This window comes from Temnothorax nylanderi, unplaced genomic scaffold, assembly GCF_030848795.1.
Source record: "Temnothorax nylanderi isolate EJ_2023f unplaced genomic scaffold, tnyl_v1.0 TNYL_tig0013_pilon, whole genome shotgun sequence".
Lineage (NCBI taxonomy): Eukaryota > Metazoa > Arthropoda > Insecta > Hymenoptera > Formicidae > Temnothorax > Temnothorax nylanderi.
This window is the reverse complement of record NW_027249075.1, coordinates 929024-951792: the sequence shown is the minus strand read 5'-3', so window position 1 is coordinate 951792 and position 22769 is coordinate 929024. Positions and strand designations below refer to the sequence as shown.

The 22769-nt window shown below is 44.7% G+C and overlaps 1 protein-coding gene across 1 annotated transcript; it reads left to right on the top strand.

The window, feature by feature from the left end:
• The first annotated feature begins 1221 nt into the window (after positions 1-1221).
• On the top strand, positions 1222-21957 carry LOC139767969 (uncharacterized). The gene is made up of 3 exons (XM_071697738.1): positions 1222-4370; positions 8991-9119; positions 9632-21957. Exons 1-3 carry the CDS (start codon positions 3353-3355, stop codon positions 13291-13293), a joined length of 4809 nt encoding a protein of 1602 aa, XP_071553839.1. The 5' UTR covers positions 1222-3352; the 3' UTR covers positions 13294-21957.
• The last annotated feature ends 812 nt before the right edge of the window (positions 21958-22769 follow it).

Below are 22769 nucleotides of genomic sequence, written 5' to 3'. Positions count from 1 at the left end.
GTTAACCAGAGTAACTGGAGCAAAGGGATAATCGTGACACTGAAATAGAATCGCTTTAAAATTGTGATAAAAGTTCTGCTATAAAGTTTATACATCGCGCAGAAGTAAAGTAACGCTTAAAACCACATCTCCAGAAGTAATAAGGAACGATGGCGCGTAAAGGGTTGAAAAAAAAAAGATGTGCCGAAAGGAACATCCGAACGATTTCAAAACTAGGTCATTGTTCCGAGGATCCGATTTATAAGTATCTCAAATTGCATGCTTAGGAAATTAAAAAATGTATAATATTCGGGAAAAGAAAGGTCTGGTATAGGTATAATAAAGAAAGAGGCTTTGATCTCGAAGATATCGTATCATCAAGAGATTATTTAAGATCGAGACAAAATATTTGGCATTTCTCAATACGGAATCCTTATATAAAAAAAGAAAGACATCTTGCGATAGAAAAGCGCTCCGAAGAGAAAAGGATGCGCTGAAAGGAGCATCCGAACGATTTTAAAACTAGGTCATTTGCTCATTATTCTAAAGATTCGATTTATAAGTGTATTTTAAATTGTTCATGAAATTTTCAAATATATGATTGAATGATTGATTGACTTTTATATTTAAGATTGACCATCAGCCAACGGACCGTTGTTTCGATACAATGTGTCTGTTCCCTATAAATTATTTAAATTGTTTATTTATGAGATTATTTTATATCTGTTTAATTTTATCGGGTTCATCTAACAAATGATGAAGACTAACTGATTGTAAGTCGAAACGTAAACTATTGTTATTCTCATTATATAATGAAAAAGAATTATTATTACATATGAATTTTAAACCAACATTTATTCGTTATTTGCTCGGAGATTGCCCGTATGATCTGTATATTTAGTTTCGCTATTACCGAGTGTATGTGCTTGTTTTCTAATCAAATATATGATATTCGGGAAAAGAAAGGTGCGATACAAAGAAAGATCTTTGACCTCAAAGATACGTATCATCGAAAGATCACTCAAGATCGAGACAAAACATTTGACATTTTTTCAGAATAGAGAATCCCTATGAAAAGAGAAACCTTGCGATAGGAAACCCTCCTGAAAGAAATGACAATAGATCCGTTCGGATCGCTGTTCCGCTGCTCCGCTCCGCGGACATGAAAGACGCGCGGTAGGCGAAGGACGCTCGCGAGGGAAATTGGCGGAATGTGAATCGGGTGGTGCATTAACAGCGACTCTCTCTCTCTCTCTCTCTCTCTCTCTCTCTCTCTCTCTCTCGGTCGATGTTTCGACCCATTTTAGAGCCTTGTGAATTTGCGACGTGCCAGCAACAACTCGGCCGACGTTGCTGGAATGGAAAGTCGTTCTCGCCGGTACGATCAGCGGGGGCATGGTCGACGATGGTAGCGGCGGCGGCGGCGGCGGTGGTGGTGGTGGTGGTGATGGTGGTGGTGGAGGCGGCGGCGGCGGTGGCGGCGGCGGCAGTAGTGACGGTGACAGTCTCGGTTGGCGCGTCACGACGAGTAACGCTCCGCTAAACTAAACGTCGACGTCGCTCGTAAAAGAATACTATAGTTGTGCGACCGGAGCAAGGCTGCTCCGTTTCATTGATCCTCCCGTGTTCGTCTCGCGAGAGCCGTTTTATTTTACTCGCTCTCGGAACAGCGACTGTCGAGAAATCTCAACGACGGCGGCGGCGACGACGACGACGACGACGACGACGACGACGATGGGAAGAGTAGCGCGAGCGCGGTCGCGTGCGGCCGTCCCACCGACGGACTCACATTACTCCCGAGCGTGATTCCTCCAGAGGCGGTGGAGGGAAGAGCCGAGCCCTCGGAACTTGGAAGCGATCGGCCTCGTAGTAGTCTGTAGTAGTACAACGGCGGTCGCGGGCAGCGACGGACCTCACGAACCGATCGCGGAGTCGTGTCGCGTGCGTCGGCGGTCTTCTCGGCATTCGTCACGCGAAATCGATAAACGGGGACGTCGCGAAAGGGAGAAAGAGAAAGACAGAGAGAGAGAGAGGCGGTCGCTTACGCGCGCACGTTACGATTCGCGTCGTGAAAGGTGCTAAACGAGGACTCGAGAGCGCGAGAGCGAGAGAGAAAGAGAAAATAAAGGCTTTCGGGGGATAATTGCAGGAAGCGCGAGTGACGGCGATCGCGGTTGGACTCGACTAGTCGCGGCGCGATCCTCGCGACGTCTCGCTTCGCCGCCGCGCCGCGGACGTCGTTCTCTCTCGCGGCGAGTGCAACGAGACGGCTCTCTCGGGCGGTCGAATTCGAAGGAAAGTACCCCCCCGGCCCCGCGGTACCGTGGAATCGTCGCTTACCGTATCGTCCCGAGGATCTCAATGGGACGTCGCGGTCGCGCGGCGACGTATCATAGTAACCTTGAGACCCCGTCAAGGTAACCGGGATCCTCCGCGAGCGACCGCGCTCGGGTCTCCGCCAACGTCGGGGAACGTCGTCGGCGGGACGCGAGAGCGCGGCGAGAGCGCGATTATCCGCGAGATGAAGAAAAGCTCCAGCATGCCTCGATCGATAGGCGCACGGCCTTCGCCGGACTGACTTCCTCGCGCACGCAACGCGAGACAGAGAGAGAGAGAGATAGAGAGAGAGGGAGAGCGAACGCGCGTCGCGTTCACCAAGGAAGAGCACGTGCACGCCTACGACGGACAACGATAACGACGATAACGACGCGACAACGACGACGACGACGGTCGGACGCAGGATTCGGCGAGTGGTCGTTCGCGGCAACCGGGGAGCGACGGGCAGGGGCAGTCCGAGTCGAAGCATGTGATCTCCGCGGGGTTCATCGATCATCACGCCGCCGCGCCGCGCCGCGCCGCGCCGACGAAGAGAGGGATCGGAGGGATGTTGCGGCCGCACGTCGGCAGGATTACTTAACGTTCGGCCGACCCCATGCGTGTCCGACGGTACACGTCGATGGCCGCGCGCGCGCGCGCGAACCGATGCGAACGACCACGGGCCCCACGGGGTTGTCGAACGACGATGAGCGATAACGGCGGCGTGTAGACAGGTGGAGTATCGTTGGCCGCGCGAGAAAGTGTGTAACGCGCGTCGCCGCCGCGAGCCGTGGGAACGCGAGCGCGAGGGACAGGTAGGAAGCCGCAGCACAGGTGGCGGTGGTAAGGACGGACAGCGACCAGGGCGAAAGAGAGAGAGAGAGAGGGAGAAAGAAAGAGAGAACGAGAGGGGGGAATCAGAGAGAGAGAGAGAGAGAGAGAAAAAAAAGAAAGAGGTATAGCGCTCGCTGTATTGTTCTGAGGGGCGAGACCAGCAAGGACTATGGAAATGGAAAGGTGTACAATGGAAGGATGTACAACATGTCGGTATAAGTGAATGACACTGAGAGGTAGAAGGAGAGAGAGTGAGAAAGAAAGAGAGAGAGATAAAAAAAGGAAAGAGAAAGAAGCCCCGACAATGAAGGAACACGGCAACAAACAACATCCGGCGGAACCGGCGGCGAAGACGCTCAAGTCGCTGCTGAAGAAGCCGGGCCAGACCAAGGCGAAGTCGCAGAAGCATCGCGTGGTGATCAACGAGAAGCTGAACGAGTTCTTCGCGGCTGACTACATAATACTTATCAAGGAGGAGTGCTGCGCCGACTACGAGGAGGACTGCGACTGCTGCTACCAGGAGCACGAGTTCATGCGGCTCGGCAACTGCAAGGAGTGCCGGGCGGAATTGAACTTGCACTTCGGCATCGGCGCCGGCACCGGTACCGGCACCGGCACCAGCAACGGCAACGGCAACGGCAACGGCAGATACGGCGAGATGGCGAGGGGTGTAGAGCAGGCGCTCTGCGAGAACGCCGCGCGGGATCATCGTGGCGGCGGCGGTGGCGGCGGTGGCGGTGGCGGTGGCGGTGGGCCCCGCGGAAAGAGTCAGCAGGGTCGCGAGGACACGCAAACGGAGGAGGACGAGGAGGAGGATGAGGAGGAGGACGAGGAGGAGGTGGACGACGGCGAGGAGGAAGAGGAGGAGGAGGAGGAGCGGGAGGACGAGGAGGAGAACGTCGACGGGAAGGTGGAGAAGGTAGCGTCGGCGGCCACGTCGGCAGAAGGGAAGGACGTGAGGGACGAGCGAGGGAACGTGGACGCGGAGGACGCGGCGAAAGGACGTCGGCCGAAGGAGACCGCGGATTCCCAGGAGGAGAGCGGAACCGTGGTTCCGTCGTCGGCCCCGCCGCCGCCGCCGCCGCCGCGGCACGATCAGCAGCAGCAGGAAACGCTCAGCCCGCCGGAGGGTTACAAGGACGTGTGCTCCGACAGCGAGATCGCCAACGAGACGGAGCAGCGTGGCCGCGCATCGTCCGCGGCGTGCACGGAGTGCAATTACTATCAGCAACAGGCAGCGGGTAAGCTGACTGGTAGCTTTGTTACGTAACGTTTTAATTTAGGTATTTTCTCGATTGATACCTAGACGACGCGGAAGACGGGACTTCCGTAACGTCCCCAATGCCGACCCTCTCTTACCCTCGACTATTATGTATACGTTAAAGTATCTTTTTAGAACGATATTTTTCCCCGTATTTACGCGTACGCTCACATTAATTCTAATAATAATTTACCTGTCGATTATCGAGACGCGACAAGTTATGATATATTGAAGGGAAAGCCAATTTCTTTATTAGCTAAGCCATTATAGTTGGGTAATTGCGGAAATTAGCGGAATTACACTGAATATTACAATTTTGTCGATATGAGGATTTTGAATCTAACGAGGCTTTGGTATATCTATATCTGTAAATATTCCCCCAGTAGGGAATTAACTTTGCTCAGCGCGGATTCCTTCAGCCCCCGAGATTCTCATTTAGATAATTGAAGATTTAAGTACAATCTCTTCTGTAATTGTATAAGAATATGTTTTAGTAAAAATATCGCATGCTGCTTGGTTAAATCACTCTTAGTTTTTGCAAAATAGCTAAGCTTTATTTATCGCATGACTTTTATTCGTTTGCAAACTTTATCCCTTTTCGTTATATGAAGAAAAGTAACAATGTTAAAAATAATACGTATGATAAACACACGATACATAAAGATAACAACTTACAATTAATATTGTATTAAAAATACAGAACGGATACAAGCTTACTGGATAAATTTAAAGCAGCTTCGAAGAGCCAGACAAATATTCTTCTTGTTAATACAGAAGAGAGCAGTTTCGTACAATATTCTGTAACGAGCAGTCGCGTAACACAAAAGCTTAACGTAACGTTATAAACCGTAGCGTATACACTTGAAACTTCAACATCCAGAAAACTTTTGATGCTTACCACGTTACTGATTAGAAAAGGAAAGAAAGTCTAATGCAGCCCGTTATTATCATCCAGCAACCGTGTAAAATATTCACTTAAATCACAAGAAGCACTCGCAACGTTAATCCTCCCGCGGTACACAATTATAATCATAACGGGCATAAGACTGCATGTTGTTTCTCCCTTTTTCTATCGTATTATTATAAATAATTTCTTCGAAAATTTACAATTATTCGCTTCTTATTGAAAATTTATGCAGTAATTTCTATTTGCGCAACAGTTCCAGATTTCTATTGATCATATCTGAATTCTTTACAGAGAATTTCCTTTGGAAAAAGTTTACTGATCTATTTTTCATCGAATATTGCCAAAATTATCCTTGTAGAATTACGGTAAAATTTCACAGCTTTAAATAAACATTTTTCTATGTTCATCATGAATATAATTGCAAATACAGTTTAATACTATTTGCATTTTAAACGCTCGTATCAATTTGTAGTTACTGCAGTTGCGTACTGATCTATTTTTCGCTATTATTTTTACAATATGATATTTTTCGAAAAATATTTTTCCGTAGTTCGATTTAAAAAAAATAGGTATGTTATTTGATAGTACAAGTTAAACAAAAATTGTTTGATAAATCGCAGATTTATTTTTGTCTTTGAAGACCGATTGCCTGAAAAATAACTTTTGTGTAGTTTTTACAAAAATGTAATTTTTTGCGATAAGAGAACAGTTTAGAAACGTTATAACGTATTACGCGCGCGTATTGTAATATGAAACAATAATTCAATAATTGGAAACAATATGCTAATAATAATTCATATATGCTCTGTGCTACACTAGCACGCATGATGAAAGTAATGATGCTACATATCTGGAGTTGAATCTATCAGCTTTAATGGAAAGGTGCAAATTAGAGGAATTGCATCGTTGCTCAGCTCTTTTCTCACACATAACCGAGGAACAGTCCCACGATATCCCTTCACACAGGATGCGAATATAATAATGGTATTGTTTTTCATGAGTCTAGCCACGGTTGGTAAGCCGTTTAAGAACATAGCTGGATTTTTATGCGCATTCTTTAGAATACCAAGGGAGCTTCTCAAAGGGAAATATATATCTGTATCTGTATATGAATATTCAGAATTGTTCTATTTTGATAGTTATAACATAATGGCTTCTTATAACGTTCGCTTTTTTTTTTAACTATAGTCAATGCGCAGACACTGTACCGTAAATATTGTACTTTTCTCAAATTCGATTCTTTGTCAGAACTGAAAAATCCGTAGATTGTGATTGTGCTTTCTAAGGGGGAAATAATTTAAGTAACATTTTTAATGTCGATAGAAAAGGGAAGCTCGTGATCCGATGATGTATTAATCGATTAAAAACTACGATCGGATCTACAATCGCGGTCACAAAATACTAATGTATGTAGATACGGAGTATAGGCTTATTCGCGTATCAACGCTCACCGGAAGCGCGGCCTAGCGTAACTCCGGTACTTCCCCGGGAGATACTCGGTAAGAACACTTATATTTCTAACCAAATGATTCGCATTTTACGCTACGAATACCTAAATTTACCACTAGGCACCGTAAACATTAGACTAGGCACAGGGTGCTTGGGATCTATACTAAAATATCTTCTGAGTTTACAATGAAAGAATAAAAAACATTCAAAGTACGACTCGAGTATTTTTTAGGGATTACATTTTGCATAAGTCTCATAGTCTGCGCGCGCACTCTGTGAGTTAAATAAACCTTCCTTTATTAGATTTATTAAAACGCGTCAGACATAAGAGTTCGCAATGTATAAAGAGTCTTCATTGTTGGCGCGTACTTCAGGTTCGCAACAGGTTGCGGTACATATGAATGTGAAAAAAAAAAAATACTTCTCTAATGTGACATTTTTGAATAAGTCGCGTGTCACGCCCACGCTTGGATACAAACGTGTGATAAAATTACACGAAGCAAATTATACATAAAACGGGCTATTACGTCGATTAAATATATATTTTTTTCTTTAAATTTATGCCGAGGCAAAAGAGATCGTTCTTTCTTTGGCTCTCGCGATTTTCGAAAAGTGCGCGAGATCGCGATATAAGATATTCTTCCGCTGTAAACCGTCCGATAAGTCGGAGACAAGCTTCGTTTTCTTGCGACACGGTGAATGATGTGATATATCACGAAGCTCAAGCGTTCTATAACAATAGAAAATATACGTCAGCGTTACTATTAATGAACGCTAGACTGCAGAAACTGCAGAAGTTATGCAAGCTGTGAATCGGTCGATACACACGGCGCGACTTTGAAAGTACGTTAAATATCGATGGCCATCGCTTGATTAGAACAATAACTGAAAGTTTCCAACAAGGAAACTCGTTCCCTTCGATTTTAATAACATTTAAGCGAGGCGTTCCTTCGAAAATCTCACGATTCCAATCGTCAAACCGCTTTAAAAGGAATTTAAAAAATGAATTTTTAAAAGAATTGTTTCTTTTTCTCATTATAGAAAGCACTAGATTCATTTCTTTGATAAATATCACGGTACGTACCAACATATAGCACCTCGGGAAAAATACTGTCACAATAAAAAATTTTGATATTGAATTAAGCCCATAAAAAATATGCTTAAAATGTTACCTACGTGCTATAATAGTGTTATAAAGCTATCTGCGAAATCCGCTGCACGGGACAAAAGTGTCGTTATTTTTTTTTAAACGGTTATATTACGATCCTGGATGAATAGTATCATAAGTGAATCACAGCACCTTTTCAAGAAACAATGTAAGTTTCATTACAACAAAATATTATAATTGTAATTGCGTTAGTTATTTCACAACTTAAAAAAATTATATTAAATTTGTTTTTCTCCTCTCCTGAAAATCGTGAATTTTTGAGTTGTGTATTCTCTCGGGATGCGATATGCGTACCAAAATTTAAAAAAAAAATTAGATGTACAGCAAGGTTTAATTATGAGAAATGCAGTCAGTCTCTAGGATTTTGCATAATTTCGTAACGAGAGCAATTAAAACCTGACGAATGTACGGCGTTTATGTAGATTCAATTCGATCGACATTACGTTGAACCAAGCACGCCGAATTTATTTCGACTTGTGGAGCGCGCGAACGTTTTCGGGATGTGTTGAGATTATCTAGATTCGCGTATTTCTTCGCGGTAGACTTTTCACTCGAAGCTCAAACGCGAGTGTACGTCGCATCGAGGGAGAAAAATCGAAAAAGACGGCGTCCGAGAAAATTGCCGCCGCACGCGTTTCTCCTCTTGAGAGTTCTTATAATCTTAGTGATCAAGGGAAAGTACGCAATTTCTGGCACACCGCATATATCTCATCCGCGTATCTGCCGGGACGCGTCGTGATACAACACACCTGATAACAGATAAAACTTCCAGCGAGTTCTCAGCGAGATATACTGCAGTAAAGAAATGGCATTTGTATCGGACGGCACGACTCCGCTTTTCGCGGCCGTTAATATGTCAGATTTAACGGGCGGCGTAAAGAATTCCGCGTGGATCTCGTATTATCCGAAGATCGTCGGTGAGTTTATAAGATAGCAATATGCGTTTCGCGTATCAACTCATTGTTTCCGAAGGCCGCAATAAACGCGGCGCGTTTAATGGACTCATAATAATGCGCATAATTGCGCAAAGGCGTGAGCTAAGACGTATGGGTTCGATCTTGCCTCTTATGTTCCAGAATGCGAGTCGCAAACGAAGGATCGTGGGAATGAGCAGGATACGCATCAGGGCAGCAAGGACACGGCGCACGACGGTCAAAGGAATTTGCAGGAAAAACTGGATAAACAGCATCGGGGGTCTCATCCCGGTATATCTTCCTTTATTTTAAATTACTCGAGTATTTTTATCGCAGAAACCTATTTTCAAAAATTGTCTCTCATCCCTTTGTCTCCGGGGACAAGAATTTATTTATTTTCTTCGACTGCACCAAACACCGGTCAACAGCATCGGTTTAATTCATTTAGCGAGCTTCGGAAAATATTGTAAGGCATCGCGTAAACGCGGAACACGGATATTTGCTCACGTTTACAACTATGTAATAATTGATGACCATTAATCTCGAAAATGACGTAAATAAAGATGCGAAAGCCGATAAGCTCGGGTAAATTAGACGGCGTACACGTTGCGCGACGTATCTCGTTCTAACGCTCGTAACGCGCAACATACAGTATATATACTTGCTCTCCGATATCCGAGATAAAATTTTATACGATGAAATGTTGCCTCGCGCACTAAACGGAAGCGTACGAAATTTAATTGCGTTTCGCAGCGCATAAATTTTTCTCGCTCGACTCAAGTATACGGTAACTCTGTTCGTAGATCTGCACCATCGTTATCTCGTGGAAACAATAACGATGACGACTGTCACGGAGCGACGCATCGTGCGGGAAATTAGCGAGGAGGAGCGGAAGGATTGCTTCGGGCGATCCGATGCGGATAAAGATAAAAGCGTTTCCGATGCCCCGAAGGATAACGGTTTTAACCCGGCGCATTGTCCCGGGACCGGCGGCGGCGGCGGCCCGATGTCGATCGCTCACGAGAACGCGCGGTGTAACGACTCGGACGTCACAGAGGATCGCGACGGTAACGCAAACGCCAAAAATTCGATGGGCAACGACAAAAGAGCGGCAACGACGGCGGAAGCGGAACGCATCAGCGATCAAACGACGCCGGGCGAGCAGTCGCGCGAGCAGGACGCGAAAGAGCTGTCCCTCGTTTTCAAGCTTGGCAACGTGTCCCTCGCCAGCAACAGTCTGAAGCCAAATTCCGCGGTGAGACAACTTTTTCCCAACCCGAAGTTTATCTCGCCGCCGCCGGTGCCGGCCAACAAAGCGAGCTCGTCGACCTGCCCGGAACACACTCAGGACGAAGCGCAGAAGTTTCTGATTACCGCGGAGAGTTTGCGGCTGTTCGACGCGGTGAAAAAGTCGACGGTCCCCGGTAGCTCCTACGAGTCGCCGGAGTGCGAGTCCAGCTCGATCAAGAGATCCATCGAGCGGAACACTCTGCGACGGAGTCTGATCGGCAAGTACAACACGATAACGCGCAAGAAGAACCTGCGGCCGAAAAATCTGTCGCTCGAGGAGCGGATCAGGCAGCTCACGTGCGTCGATCAGGACGACGAGAACCTGGACACGACCGACAGTTCGGACAACACAAATTCCGCGAGCGACAAATACGGCGCCGGCGGGGATCTCTCGATACGAACGTCGCCGTTGGGCGAGGAACGGCCTATGTGCGAGTCGCTGCCGGCGAGCGTAGCCTCGACGGAAACCACTGCCATGTTAACGATGGTGACGACGAGATCGAACTCCTTGACGGCGGCGGCGACGACAACGACGACGGCGGCGGCGGCAGCGGCGGCGATGGCGACGACGGCGAGTGCCATGAACACGTACGGACACAATACGATGGGAATGCCGATGTTGGTGACGGACAATCCGCCGAATCAATCCACCTACAGAAAGATCACGGACCTGTTCGCGCATAAGAAAAACATCCAACCGAATCTACCCGATCTCGGGATCGGCCCGGGTGGGAGAAACCTCCTCGCCAAGGAGTGTCAGTCCAAAAATTCGCTGACGAAGATGAACTCGGATGTGCGAAGGCAATTATTGGCGAGTCTGGCACCGCTGTCTTGCGTCACTGTCAACAATTCTGACGCTCAGGACGACTATTACCGAAACGACTCCAGAATGTTAACGTCCTCGAACCGCGAATCGATAAACTACAACTCGGATTCGTCGTACAGCTTAGAAGACATAGAAGCGGCTCTGAATGGCGAGGACAGAAAGTATGCCGGTCAACCGGATGTGACGAGATGTACGCCGATAGGCAGCAGACCCGACATTGGGGATAATACCGCCGACGAGTTGCTCGCGTTCGTCGAGCAGGACAAGTCGAGGATGGAGCGAATAAAACGCCGCTACAACGAGCCGGAGGACCGTTACTCTTTCATTAACGGCTACCATTCCGAGGACAAGGCCGTGAATACGTCGTCTGAGAATTACGACGGCAAGGGTGTTAAGAATCACGACGGCAGGGATGCGCAGGCGGATAACGAGGAGGAAGAAGACGACGACGAGCTCAACGATTACGGGTTCAACCGGCGACCGTCGGTGACGGGTATTAAGCAGCAGTACGAGGCTACCAATGAGGCCATCCATCGGGCGCGGTCTTGCGCCGGTGCGGTCAACAACGACGCGAGATCCGGCTCGATATGGCCGATATACTGCGACGTGAACGGCGACAAGATCGACGCGAAGTCCCTGTTGCCCGCCGACGGGGCGGACGAGGCGATTCCCATACCCGCGGAGGCGTACGGCACGATCGGGAGCTTCGAGCGGGACACAAATACGATCAATCGCATAAACACGATGCAGAAGCAGATTGACGACATATATCAGACTATCGCCGAGAGCACGGCGGTAACGGCGAACATCCAGGGTATCTCCGAGCACGCGACTTATCTGGAGAACGCGATACCGCGGCAGTTCGTCAGAACGCCATCCGTCGACGGCGCCGCGCATTTGTATGCCGAGAACAGAAACGGTCATCATTATTTCCAAGAGCAACAGCAGTTATCGAGCACGCGCATGCTGCGTATTGCGGGTGGTGGTGGCGGTGGCGGTGGCGGTGGCGGTGGCGGCGGGACCGGCGGCGCCGGCGACGATATCGCGGGTTCGATTTACACCAACACCCTGTCGAAGATGCAACGTCGCAACCCGCCGGTGACGATCGCGAACTATCACTGCAACGTGCTGCCCGGCGGTGCCGTGCCCGGCGTCAGCACCAAGTGCTACCGCACCATGTACTTCGTGCCGTACAGCGGCATATCGGACCCCACGTACCAGAACCTGCAGCGCATCCTGCCGCCGCACTCCTCCCCGAATTACGCCAGTCACATCGAGCGATACCCGTATCCCCGTCTGAACAAGACCAATCAGCAACAGGCCTTGTACTATAACGCGAATCGTTCCGCCACGTCGCACTCCAATTTAAATACATCGCCACCTATCCCACCCCCGCCGCCACCTCCACCACCCCTCGCATCTGTCTCCAGCCCGAATTCCATGCAGAGCGCTCAGCAGGCCCTGCACCTACACATACATCCCCATCAGACTGAGGATTTCCGGTCGCCCAACATCGCGTTCTCCCCTGTGCCTCACTCGGCGGTGCATCCCATGCAATTTCACCATCACCAGCATCAGCATCAGCACCAGCATCAGCATCAGCATCATCACGGCGAGATTGCGTCGTACCGCGTGCCCATGGCGACGCAGCAGTCGCCACCCTCGTACACGGTGATCGCACCCTCGAGATGCATCCCGGCGAGTAATCAGGACGGCTATCCGCTGTACCCGGCGCATCTGGCACGCGGCGCCGTCACCGCCGGTACCACCGCGGCCGCCGCCGCCGCTGTCGCCGTCGGCGCGGATATGCAAACGCAAACAATCGCCATCGCGGCTGCCTCGTCGTTTTCGTCCTCGTCATCCTCGTCGTCTTCCTCGTCCTCGTCGTCCTCGTCGTCGTCTTCGGCGTCAGCATCCGCCCTGTCGTCCTCGTCCTCGTCCACCGCCGCCACCGCTTCCCTAAAATGCACCGGAATCATGACTAACAGCAACAAGAGCTGTGAGCCGTCCTACGGTGGCAACAACGTGCAATCCGCGTCGGGAAACGTCACTCCGCTCGCGTGTCCGGCATCCTCGGCGTCAGCGGCGCCGGCGACGGCCATCGTCGGATCTGCGGCGACGGTGATGCAACTACCGCGCGCCATCAACACGTGCGCGGTGACGGAACGCGGGGTTCCCGAGGGTGCCGCCAGCATGCCCGCTCGGGACTTCTCGCAGCCGACTCTCGTCCCGGCGAACTCGGCGCCGCACGTCCTGCTGATGTCCAACTCTTACGTCGATCCCAATACCAATCTCATGTCTGCTCCGGCCAATGCCTCGAACACGGTGTACTACGCCATGAACGTCTGAAGGGACATGTAGGGACACGTCATGAGGAACAATAGAGCTGCGAGAAACGTCCGAAAAACACCTAGACAAACCTTGCATGGGTGTAGAACATCTTTACGATGTCTTACGGATGTTGCGTTGCCCGGGAAGTAACTCTTTCACTATGTCTCGAGTGATTCTGACGCGAATCGTAAGTAATTAACAAAGGCACGCGATGGAAAGACTCGCTACTCGCTGTCTTTTCCATCTGTTGATCGCACATATATGACAGAAATTACTCATTTTTGTCATTTGTTAAGAAAGTGACATTTCTTGAGAGATGGCAGCTAAACGATTAAAGTGCAATCCTTCTTGAATTCTTTCTCGATTCGATTTCGTCTTTTTTGTTTTTCTATCTTATTTTATCTTATATTTATCTATAGTGTCAGTGTTGCATTTCTTTTCGACGGCTGATTTTAGCCGAGAGAATCATATCCAAAGAGCCTGTTTCCTTCGATTGATAGACGTACGAGAAATGCACTTTTAAAGAGGTGACGAGTGACGAGTAACATCTCTCTTCAGACACGCGCGCATTGCGAACTTTTTATTAATATATATAGTATATATATCATAGCAAGAATAGAGTGAAAACGTATATGTGTACATGTTGTGCTAGATTACACTTACATTAAATACTCTCCGATATTATTTTCGTTACTTGATAACGCACGCGACTATCACGCGATCGTCCGTACGTTTTATCGCGGTATAATAATAAACATTAGTACGAATTATATTATATCACTTTACACGCTCGTTATCATCACAATATTGTAATACTGTACAAACTTTCTATGGCACTGTAGATACCATCACGCGTAGATCTATGGTTCTAGATTTGTTCCTATCTACAGCATTTTGTGGATATCGCGACAAAGATATCGATAGTACTTTTGTGTTAGATGATATCATTATATTTATGATCTGGCCGGGATTGTTGATTGTTTTGAGTTTCGAGCGACGAGACTTTGTAAATCGCGGTCGTTCCGGTCACGTTAACGTTAAACTGCATTGCGCGGGACGACAAAATGGGGCGAAAAGATTGTCACAATGGGAAAATATGTCGTAAGAATTTCTTTCCGAGTGGAGACCATGGCTACGACGTGTATTTGTATTCCACGGAAAGAGAGGAGAAACCGTCATCTTCACTGTGTGCGTTTCGTAGTAAGATCGCTTCGATCGTTTTTCTTCTCCCCGAGCGGAGGACGCTGTTCGTGAATTTCACTTATACGCTTCATGCCAAATTAAGACGTATCAATGCCTCTAGTCAGTATAAAATTAGTCTACGATAAGAGATAGACGCCAAACGCCAAAAAAAGAAAAAGGAGGAAGGATGCGATTTTTACCCTTAGTTAATTTCTTAGCGCGCCGTATTTTGATTGACGGGCCGCCGGGAGTCTCCGGATCGTGTGACGGGAAAATCCCCCGCGGGCCCGTCAGACGCGCGTTAATCGAAACCAAAATTAACGTAGCGTATCTGTTTACCGGTGTGTTAGAGAAGCGACGATGTTTAACGATAATGAAATTTCTTAATGACGACAAGTATTATGTACGCACAGGGAGTAAGTACAAAATGCTCTGCGATGGTAGAAAACAAGGATATTTGTTACGACGCGCTCATCCTTCACTCACATACATTTACACACACACACACACACACACATACACACACACGCTGATATATCAGTTTCAATGGGAACTTGTTGAAAGTACAACCATCATTTCATGAATATTGTCTCGTAGTTCGCATTCATAAATCATCTTAAAGCCAATATCAGACTACGGATTGGGATTGAGATTGGATTGAAATTTAATCAATCAGAGCAAAGTTCGCGAAACTCAAGATTAGTTTTCTTTGTTCTGATTGATTAAATTTCAATCTCAATCTCAATCTCAATCCCAGTGTGATACGGACTTTACTCTACCGAAGACTCTCGATGGTACGCAGTTCGAATAGACAATATAGGGACACACGAATCTACCCCCTTTTTTTTAGCGTAGTGAGACCCTCCGCCGTTGATCGCTTCACTTTCGAAGCCCGTACCCCTAATACGTACAAGTAGCCCCTTTAAGACGAGATCGAAGAATAATCGCACGGCCTATACAGTTTACTCAGCGGAAAACCAAGATAGATACTTATTTATTTTCTTCGTGCCAAATCACATTGCGATGACTCGCGGTGTAGCAAGATACGTGTCGCGACTTATGAGCGATCGTGATACCAAGGGCCAGGTAGATTGACCACGAGATAGATGTTAAACGCGTCTGACAGTCAATTACGGTGAAATCATGATCTTGACGGGACTTCGAAGGGCTGGGAAACCGAATGGAACATTTTTTTATCACACCGAAAGAATGAGACGGATGCGATTCGATAACAATTTCCATTTAATAGATGTTAATCGATCGTAACGATGCGACAAGCGTTGGAAGGTGTCACTCTTCGATTTGTTATTCTCGCGCGAGAGTGTTAACACATGTATTGTTCAAACGATAACTCTAAATAGTAGGCTACTTATCACGGTGATACGTGAGATAGTAAGAACGGCGTATATCGTGAATAGAAATTATAGATATTATTTATAATACAGTTGATATATATTATATATATTGTATATTATATTATTTATATTTATATATACGTAGAAGATATAACGATTAGATTTTATTCTGTTATAGCGTTGTAATATTCGCGAAATTCAATTGGAAAGTGATATGCGAGATTGATTCGCGATTCTTTGTTGATATAGGGTTTGCATGCATACGGAAAGCTTCCCTTTTGTCGAGGAATCCTACGCGTTTCACTAAATTCACGGATATAGAAGATAACTCTGACCTTTTCGCGAGAAAAGGTTGAGTAGATATATATGAAGTAAAACTCGGTCTACATCACATTGGCGGTGTATAAATAAATTATGGTAGGTGTATACCACATTCTGCGTAAAACAAATGTTGCGTGTCGGCAATACAATGTAAATCGTTGTATTGGCTCGACCTGATTACTTAATTAACACGTTACTTTTAGCAATCTTATATCGACGCAAAGTGCGTGCGTCGTGCGACACACAGGAATTCCGCTCATTTATCGTACGTCTTATGTCTTACGCCTTATCTCGCGGATCCCAACTCAATTTATGACGTATGAATCACAGGGTATACCTGCGTAATGTGATTATAATATGTTTTACACATCTATACCAAAGTTACATTATAACGAAAATTTAATTATACCATTGTTAGAAATTCAATTATACCACTGTTACAATTGTTTCGATATCATTCCAGACTCGAAAACGATTTTGTCGAGCAAAAATCGTTTTATGATTTTAATTTTACTCTCTCTCTTTCTCTCTCTCTCTCTCTCTCTTTTTTACATCATTACTTTTAGATCTATAGAGACTTTTAATATTTTTATAATTAGAATGTTAATGATCCTGATATTTTTATACCACGCGTTATGATGCTACTTTTAGAGAGTGGTAATCAATATTATAAGTATAGTTGTGCGGAAACAGGTCACGAGTTCTGTTCTAGGGGATAATTTTATAAAGAAATATCCTCTGAGAATAGAGAGGCTTTGCAGTATTACTGTGTTAACTTTACAAAATGTTTGGATATTATTGTTGTGATATTGTCACCTCTTCTGCCTCTCGCATCTTATATTTTCCCGCTGCCGCTTCCTATCTTGCTCAATTTTCTTATCGGGGACGTTTCATGAAATCTCCATGAAGGAGATCGGTTCTAACTGGTACAAACGTATCGATCGCGCTCTTAAGGTGATCCTAGCCGGTTTTTTTCGGTTTTTTTCTTAGCACTATTCTTTTAATTGGCTTTATAGAAATGCAAAATTCTTGTCTAGAATTAAAGTACGCATCAAATTCTAGGTCATGGTGGTCGAATTTATATCGAAAACGAAAAAAAATTAATATTTTTTGTTATACGCGACGACCACCACATATAAATTCGACCACCATGACCTAGATTTTGATGCGTACTTTAATTCTAGACAAGAATTTTGCATTTCTATAAAGCCAATTAAAAGAATAGTGCTAAGAAAAAAACCGAAAAAAACCGGCTAGGATCACGGCTTTAGGATCCCCTTAACACGTGTCTTTTATCTTGATTATTGATTCTACGGTGAAAAAAAAAATTGGAACGAACACCTGCGTGAGCCAATTGCGCTGGTATTAGTAATTGAAGTGAATATTCCCCGGGTTACCTTCCGCGTGCTCTAAGTAATTTTTCGAAGTGAATCTTCGCGCGGAAGACCCGAAGGAATATCCTTTGGGACACACCAACTCCATTCATTCACCTTCCACGCCTCGCACATTTAATCTGTCAAATCTTTCGACTGGAAACACACGATCCCTCGGGTATGACCGAGATATTTCTCCTCGTAAATCTCACTTCTCGTTAATGATCTTGTAACGCCAAAGATTCTCTTGCAGCAAATTTCGTTATCAAACGTAAGAACGTATCTTAAATGTTATTACTTGTTATATAAGAAATACAATATTGGCGAAGTTAATCCCGTTTTAATCGTCGCGAAATTATAATAATTTGTAGACCTTTTACTTGATACTAAAGAGACTCTAAGGAACTTTACTTGTATAAACAATTTTTATTATTTATATATTCTTTGTTGACCTTTGTATATATATATGTATGTATGTACGTGCGTATATCTGACATTTTATCAAGACATAAGATTTACCATAAATGAACGCCCGTCTGCGCATTGTGAAGCATGAGGTATTTTATACATGCGGCGGGATAATACAGGCTCTCTTGAGGCCATCGATTCCTCGTAAAGACAGCTTTATCAAGATTCATTCTCATTATAAACGAATTGTCGCGGGTAGCTCGCGACACAGGGAGTAACTTAACGTACGCGCGTGTAATATTCAACGGGAGTACTTAACGATACGGATTTTCGGTTTCGGGAATGTATCTGCAACAATCGAATGTATATTGCGTGACCCCCCCCCGTTCGAAGGCGAACGCGAGCGTACGCGGAGCGATGTAATAGCGAATCGAGCAGTATTATAAGTCATGTACCATTAAGCTATTCGGATAATCGTTGTACTCCTTATGGAATTAGAGAATTGCACTGTAACGTAGGATGTATGCTTTGTCGAACCCTCGACTATCCCCGTTCTTAAAGTTCCTCGAGTAAGAGTTTGGACACCACGGCATTTAAACAATTTTTGACCGATCATATGTGTCGGACTAACTACGCGAAGATATTTATATTTTACTATTACCTTTTACAGATTTATTTATTACAGTAATAATAATATTTATACGTATAAGCTGTTGAATTAAATTCAATATATAAACTGTATATAGATACTAAACTGATTTAAACTTGTTTTCGAGAAGCGCATAGTTAGTCTGAAAATGACGGATGCAGTGTCTAAACTTTTGCTTGGAGAAACTCGACTCTTCTTCTTTGCGTAAGACTACGCAAAGCATCGCAAATGCGAGACTACGCGATCGTCGAAGTCGAGGGAGTTACAATGGAGTAATTCAGGGAGCGCGTTTCTGCGTCTCCGCAGCGAAAAACGCGGCGCATTTACACTTACAAGATGCGAATTATAGCCCGGGAGGACACGCGGAATTAATCTAGAGAAAAGGGAGAGAACCCCCCCTAGCTTTTCTTTTTCTTTTACGTCAACCGCTGATCAAACCTCTCGGAGATCTGATCGACTTCCATGCACGAGACGAAAAAGGCGATTGATGAAAATTAATCGCGTGCCGAGAACGAGAAATTTACTAATCGAGTCGATCAGCTCGCCGTCCGAGAGGCTCGATTATAAATGCGAACGTGCGGAAGAACTCGAATCTGTGAAAAATCGAGGTTGTTTCCTCAAAAAAATGTATATGTAATCGAAACGTTTATTAACAATTTTTCTTAGCGCACTCACGAAGAGACATGCACGTCGACACGTTCATTCACTCATCCACTCTTTAAGCGTAACATATAGGTCTTATTAATGTCTTATTACTCGTCGATCGATCGATAAAACTCTGTGCGAGATATGCGTATTCGTATTATCACCTCCACCTCATGTACTCGTGTAAAGGATCCCGTCGATTATTATAGCTCGTAGTCACGGCGATGTTAGTGCGCGGCTACTTTGTGTCGAGTGCTCTTAACGGTCTAATATCGATGGCACTTTAACACGTGGGCTCCGATAAGTCCGTCGCGTCACGTGCACTTCGCTGAAAGGGAGAGAAAGTCCCGGGATGGGTGCCCGCGTGCCGACGCGGAGGAATTCGATATCTTTTGCGCGTGGAACGCGGAAGATGAAAAATAACGTGATAAAAAACGACGCGGACCGTTAAGGGTTTAACGTTTTATAAGATGAATGTGTGGACCCCCCTTCCCCCCATTGAAGAATTTCCCCTCCCCACCGGAGGCGAAATTTCTCTCATCGTGTCTTCGATCGCGTCGCTCCACGAGGACGGCACGGTGTTACATGTTGCAGCACACTTCGCGACTCCGTAATATGCGTATACAAGAGAAGCAATAGGACAAGTGCCAAAAAGCTCGTTTCATCACAGCGACGTCCGGAGCACCGCACCGCTAGCGCACCGCTACCGTCTGTTGACCGTACATGCATTTTTCTGTAATTAATTTAAAAGAAAGGAAAGGAAAGGAAAGGAAGGAAAAGCGCGCGAGTACGAGATGACCGATGTTGGAATTCGCGGTCGGCTGAAGAAGTAGCACACGTCGAATTAGAAGTTATACATCGTTTATATATCGTGAAATACGATACTGTGTATTTTTTCCCCGCGTGCGAGGAGCGGTGCAAATATTGGAAAATTTTGGCAATCGTACTTTCTATTCTCAGAAGAGCACCGGTATATTCGATAATGCGAAAAGGGAACACAGTCGGGCCGTTCGTGAGATTTGTTGACATAGGACGCTCGAATCATCTCGCTTGTTGAGCAACGTTCGTTAACCCTTTAACGTTGGAATTTTTGAATTTTAGAGGAAATTAGAGGAAACCAAGATTTTTCTTCTTAATGCTCATACTAATATTAATTATTTGTTCAAAAAATTTTATGTTTCGTTTAAGATAGATTTATTCTAAAGGGGACGAGTAATTGATAAAATTAAAATTAAAGAGACTTTTAAACGTTAGAGAACAAGTTGACGGAGTGATATATTATGGGGACGCTCGCGTTAAAGGATTTAGAAACATTTTCATTCCGTCACTCGATGCATCCTCTTACATTTTCAACGTTCCATCAACGTTCTATCCCGTTCAATTTCCGTCTTTCATTTGCGTGAGCGAAACGTACTTGGAATTTGATGTAAGATTTCTATATTTAGACTGATTAGCTTCCGATATAATCGCAGAAATTTTCAATGTGTGGGCGTATTATTCTGCAATATTATGTAAAGGGTAAAGGCGTAATGACGTAAACGAAAGACCCGTCGATTAGACGGATATGACGCATAAGAAGGTATTTAACTAGAAAGACCGGCATGTTTCTCTACCTATATATCACCCAGCAGCCTTTTCAGAAAAGGGATTTCTCGTCGCGGAGGCGAAGAGGCCGCGATTACCCAAAGAGATTGGAGGCGCGAAGCCAAAAGGATAAAAGTGGGATTATCGATTTGATATTCAGAACCGCGACCGTGTCAAAGTGATCTTTCTAGCATTAGAGGATTTTTATCGCAGATTCTTACATAAGAAATGTTATAATAACGACGGCGACATGTAAATTGCATAGGTCACATATAATACATAATCACACGATTGTTACGTCGATTGGCCAAATATCTTGATGATACACACGTACCAAAGAGGATAACAGAGTAGTCACGGAAGTGGCTGGAATAGAGGCTGAAACACGGAGGGGAGAGAGGGGGGATTGTTTCAAAACCTCCGGAATAGTTTAGACTATACCGCGTGAACGAATATCCCAAAGCACATTCTAATCGCGAGGGTAAAAAGGAAGATAACGAGGTACCGATACCGTAAGCAAAATACGGCAAAACAGATGTTTGCGCGAGGGACAAAGGCAGGAGCAATCGCGAGCGAACTCGCGCAGCGAGTGATTTTGGGGGGGTAGCGAGTATACTTCCAATGTGTCAAAGGTACTCGATTATTTAATCGTAATAAAAGAAAAAATAAAGTAAGAAGTAACGGAGTAGAGAGACGCCGAAACAATAAGCGTCCGATCGGACCATCAAGTTGTTTAGTCTTCTGCGCCACCCCATTTGTAATCTACGAAGGTAATCACACAAACCGCGCTAAGCCATGAATATGAATAAGTGGGCGAGCTTAGGAAAAAAAAACCCATTTTAGACGGCAGAGTATCTTTAGCTGGTGTAACTGCGCTAGGAAGAAAAGGAAAACGAGAAAAAAGAAAAAAAACAGACGTGTAAAAGACAGTACGGAGTAACAGATTATACGCCGGTGTGCACGCGAATATAAATGATATTCTTTCATTTAAATTCAGGACACACCCCTGGCAACCAATGAGATACGCAAGGAAAATTTTACATGTATATTAACTCTCACAGATGATAATACTAATAATAAAATACTTATATAAGGAAATGTATATATATAAATAAAACTGCAGCTCTATATATATTATATATATACATACATTGTTATACTATTATATACTAGTTGGTTTTCTTTAAACATCCCTTATCTTCAGGATCAATCATCGACATTTCCTCAAAGTAACTCCTGTACCATGTTAAAAATTGAAGATTTTATTTCTATTATTTGCTTGCCGATCCGCGGATTGGACGAACGCGAACGAACGCAAATGAATAACAAACAATGCCGTCAGTACTTGCGATTCGTTGAAGCAAATTGTTCGTTCGCGCTCGTTTGCTTGGTCCGGATTCGGCTTGAAAATTTACGAGAGAATTTCGAGAAGTATGAATAGAAAAGAATGTAAGTTCAAAATTATGATTTACAGTCTTGAAACATCCTGTATATATACGTATATATATTTATTGAGGATGTTATTTTAAAAGGGTCTTTGTGCAACTATAAGAATATAAGATATAATATTAAAAATAGTCGGTATCTTGTGGAGTTTTCGTAACTGCTAAAATTTAGATAAATAGCTCATAATGTATTAATTTAATGTAATATATTGATTTATTATTATCTTGGTTTTTCTTGTAAACTCTACATATGTATACAAAATCTTTCTTAAAAAGTGCCCACTACATATCGCTTCCTTATCAACATTGAGTTGAAAATTCCAGTTTTTTTTCCTATAATGCTTAAATAAAGCAGTAATTAATGTAATTATATTGTGTAAAGTCAACCAACACCGTCTTTTCGACCCTGTATCTAAAAAAACCCTATATCTACCAGGGAGGACACAATAATATTCGATTTTTATTTAAAATTGCAACTTTATCATTCGAGTTTGATTATTCATACGAGATATAATTATAGAAAAAAATATAT

Coding starts and splice junctions, on each gene's coding strand:
- LOC139767969 (XM_071697738.1), top strand. CDS start 3,353: ATGACACTGAGAGGTAGAAGGAGAGAGAGTGAGAAAGAAAGAGAGAGA. Junction 4,371..8,990: donor CTATCAGCAACAGGCAGCGG/GTAAGCTGACTG, acceptor CTTATGTTCCAG/AATGCGAGTCGCAAACGAAG. Junction 9,120..9,631: donor GCATCGGGGGTCTCATCCCG/GTATATCTTCCT, acceptor CTCTGTTCGTAG/ATCTGCACCATCGTTATCTC.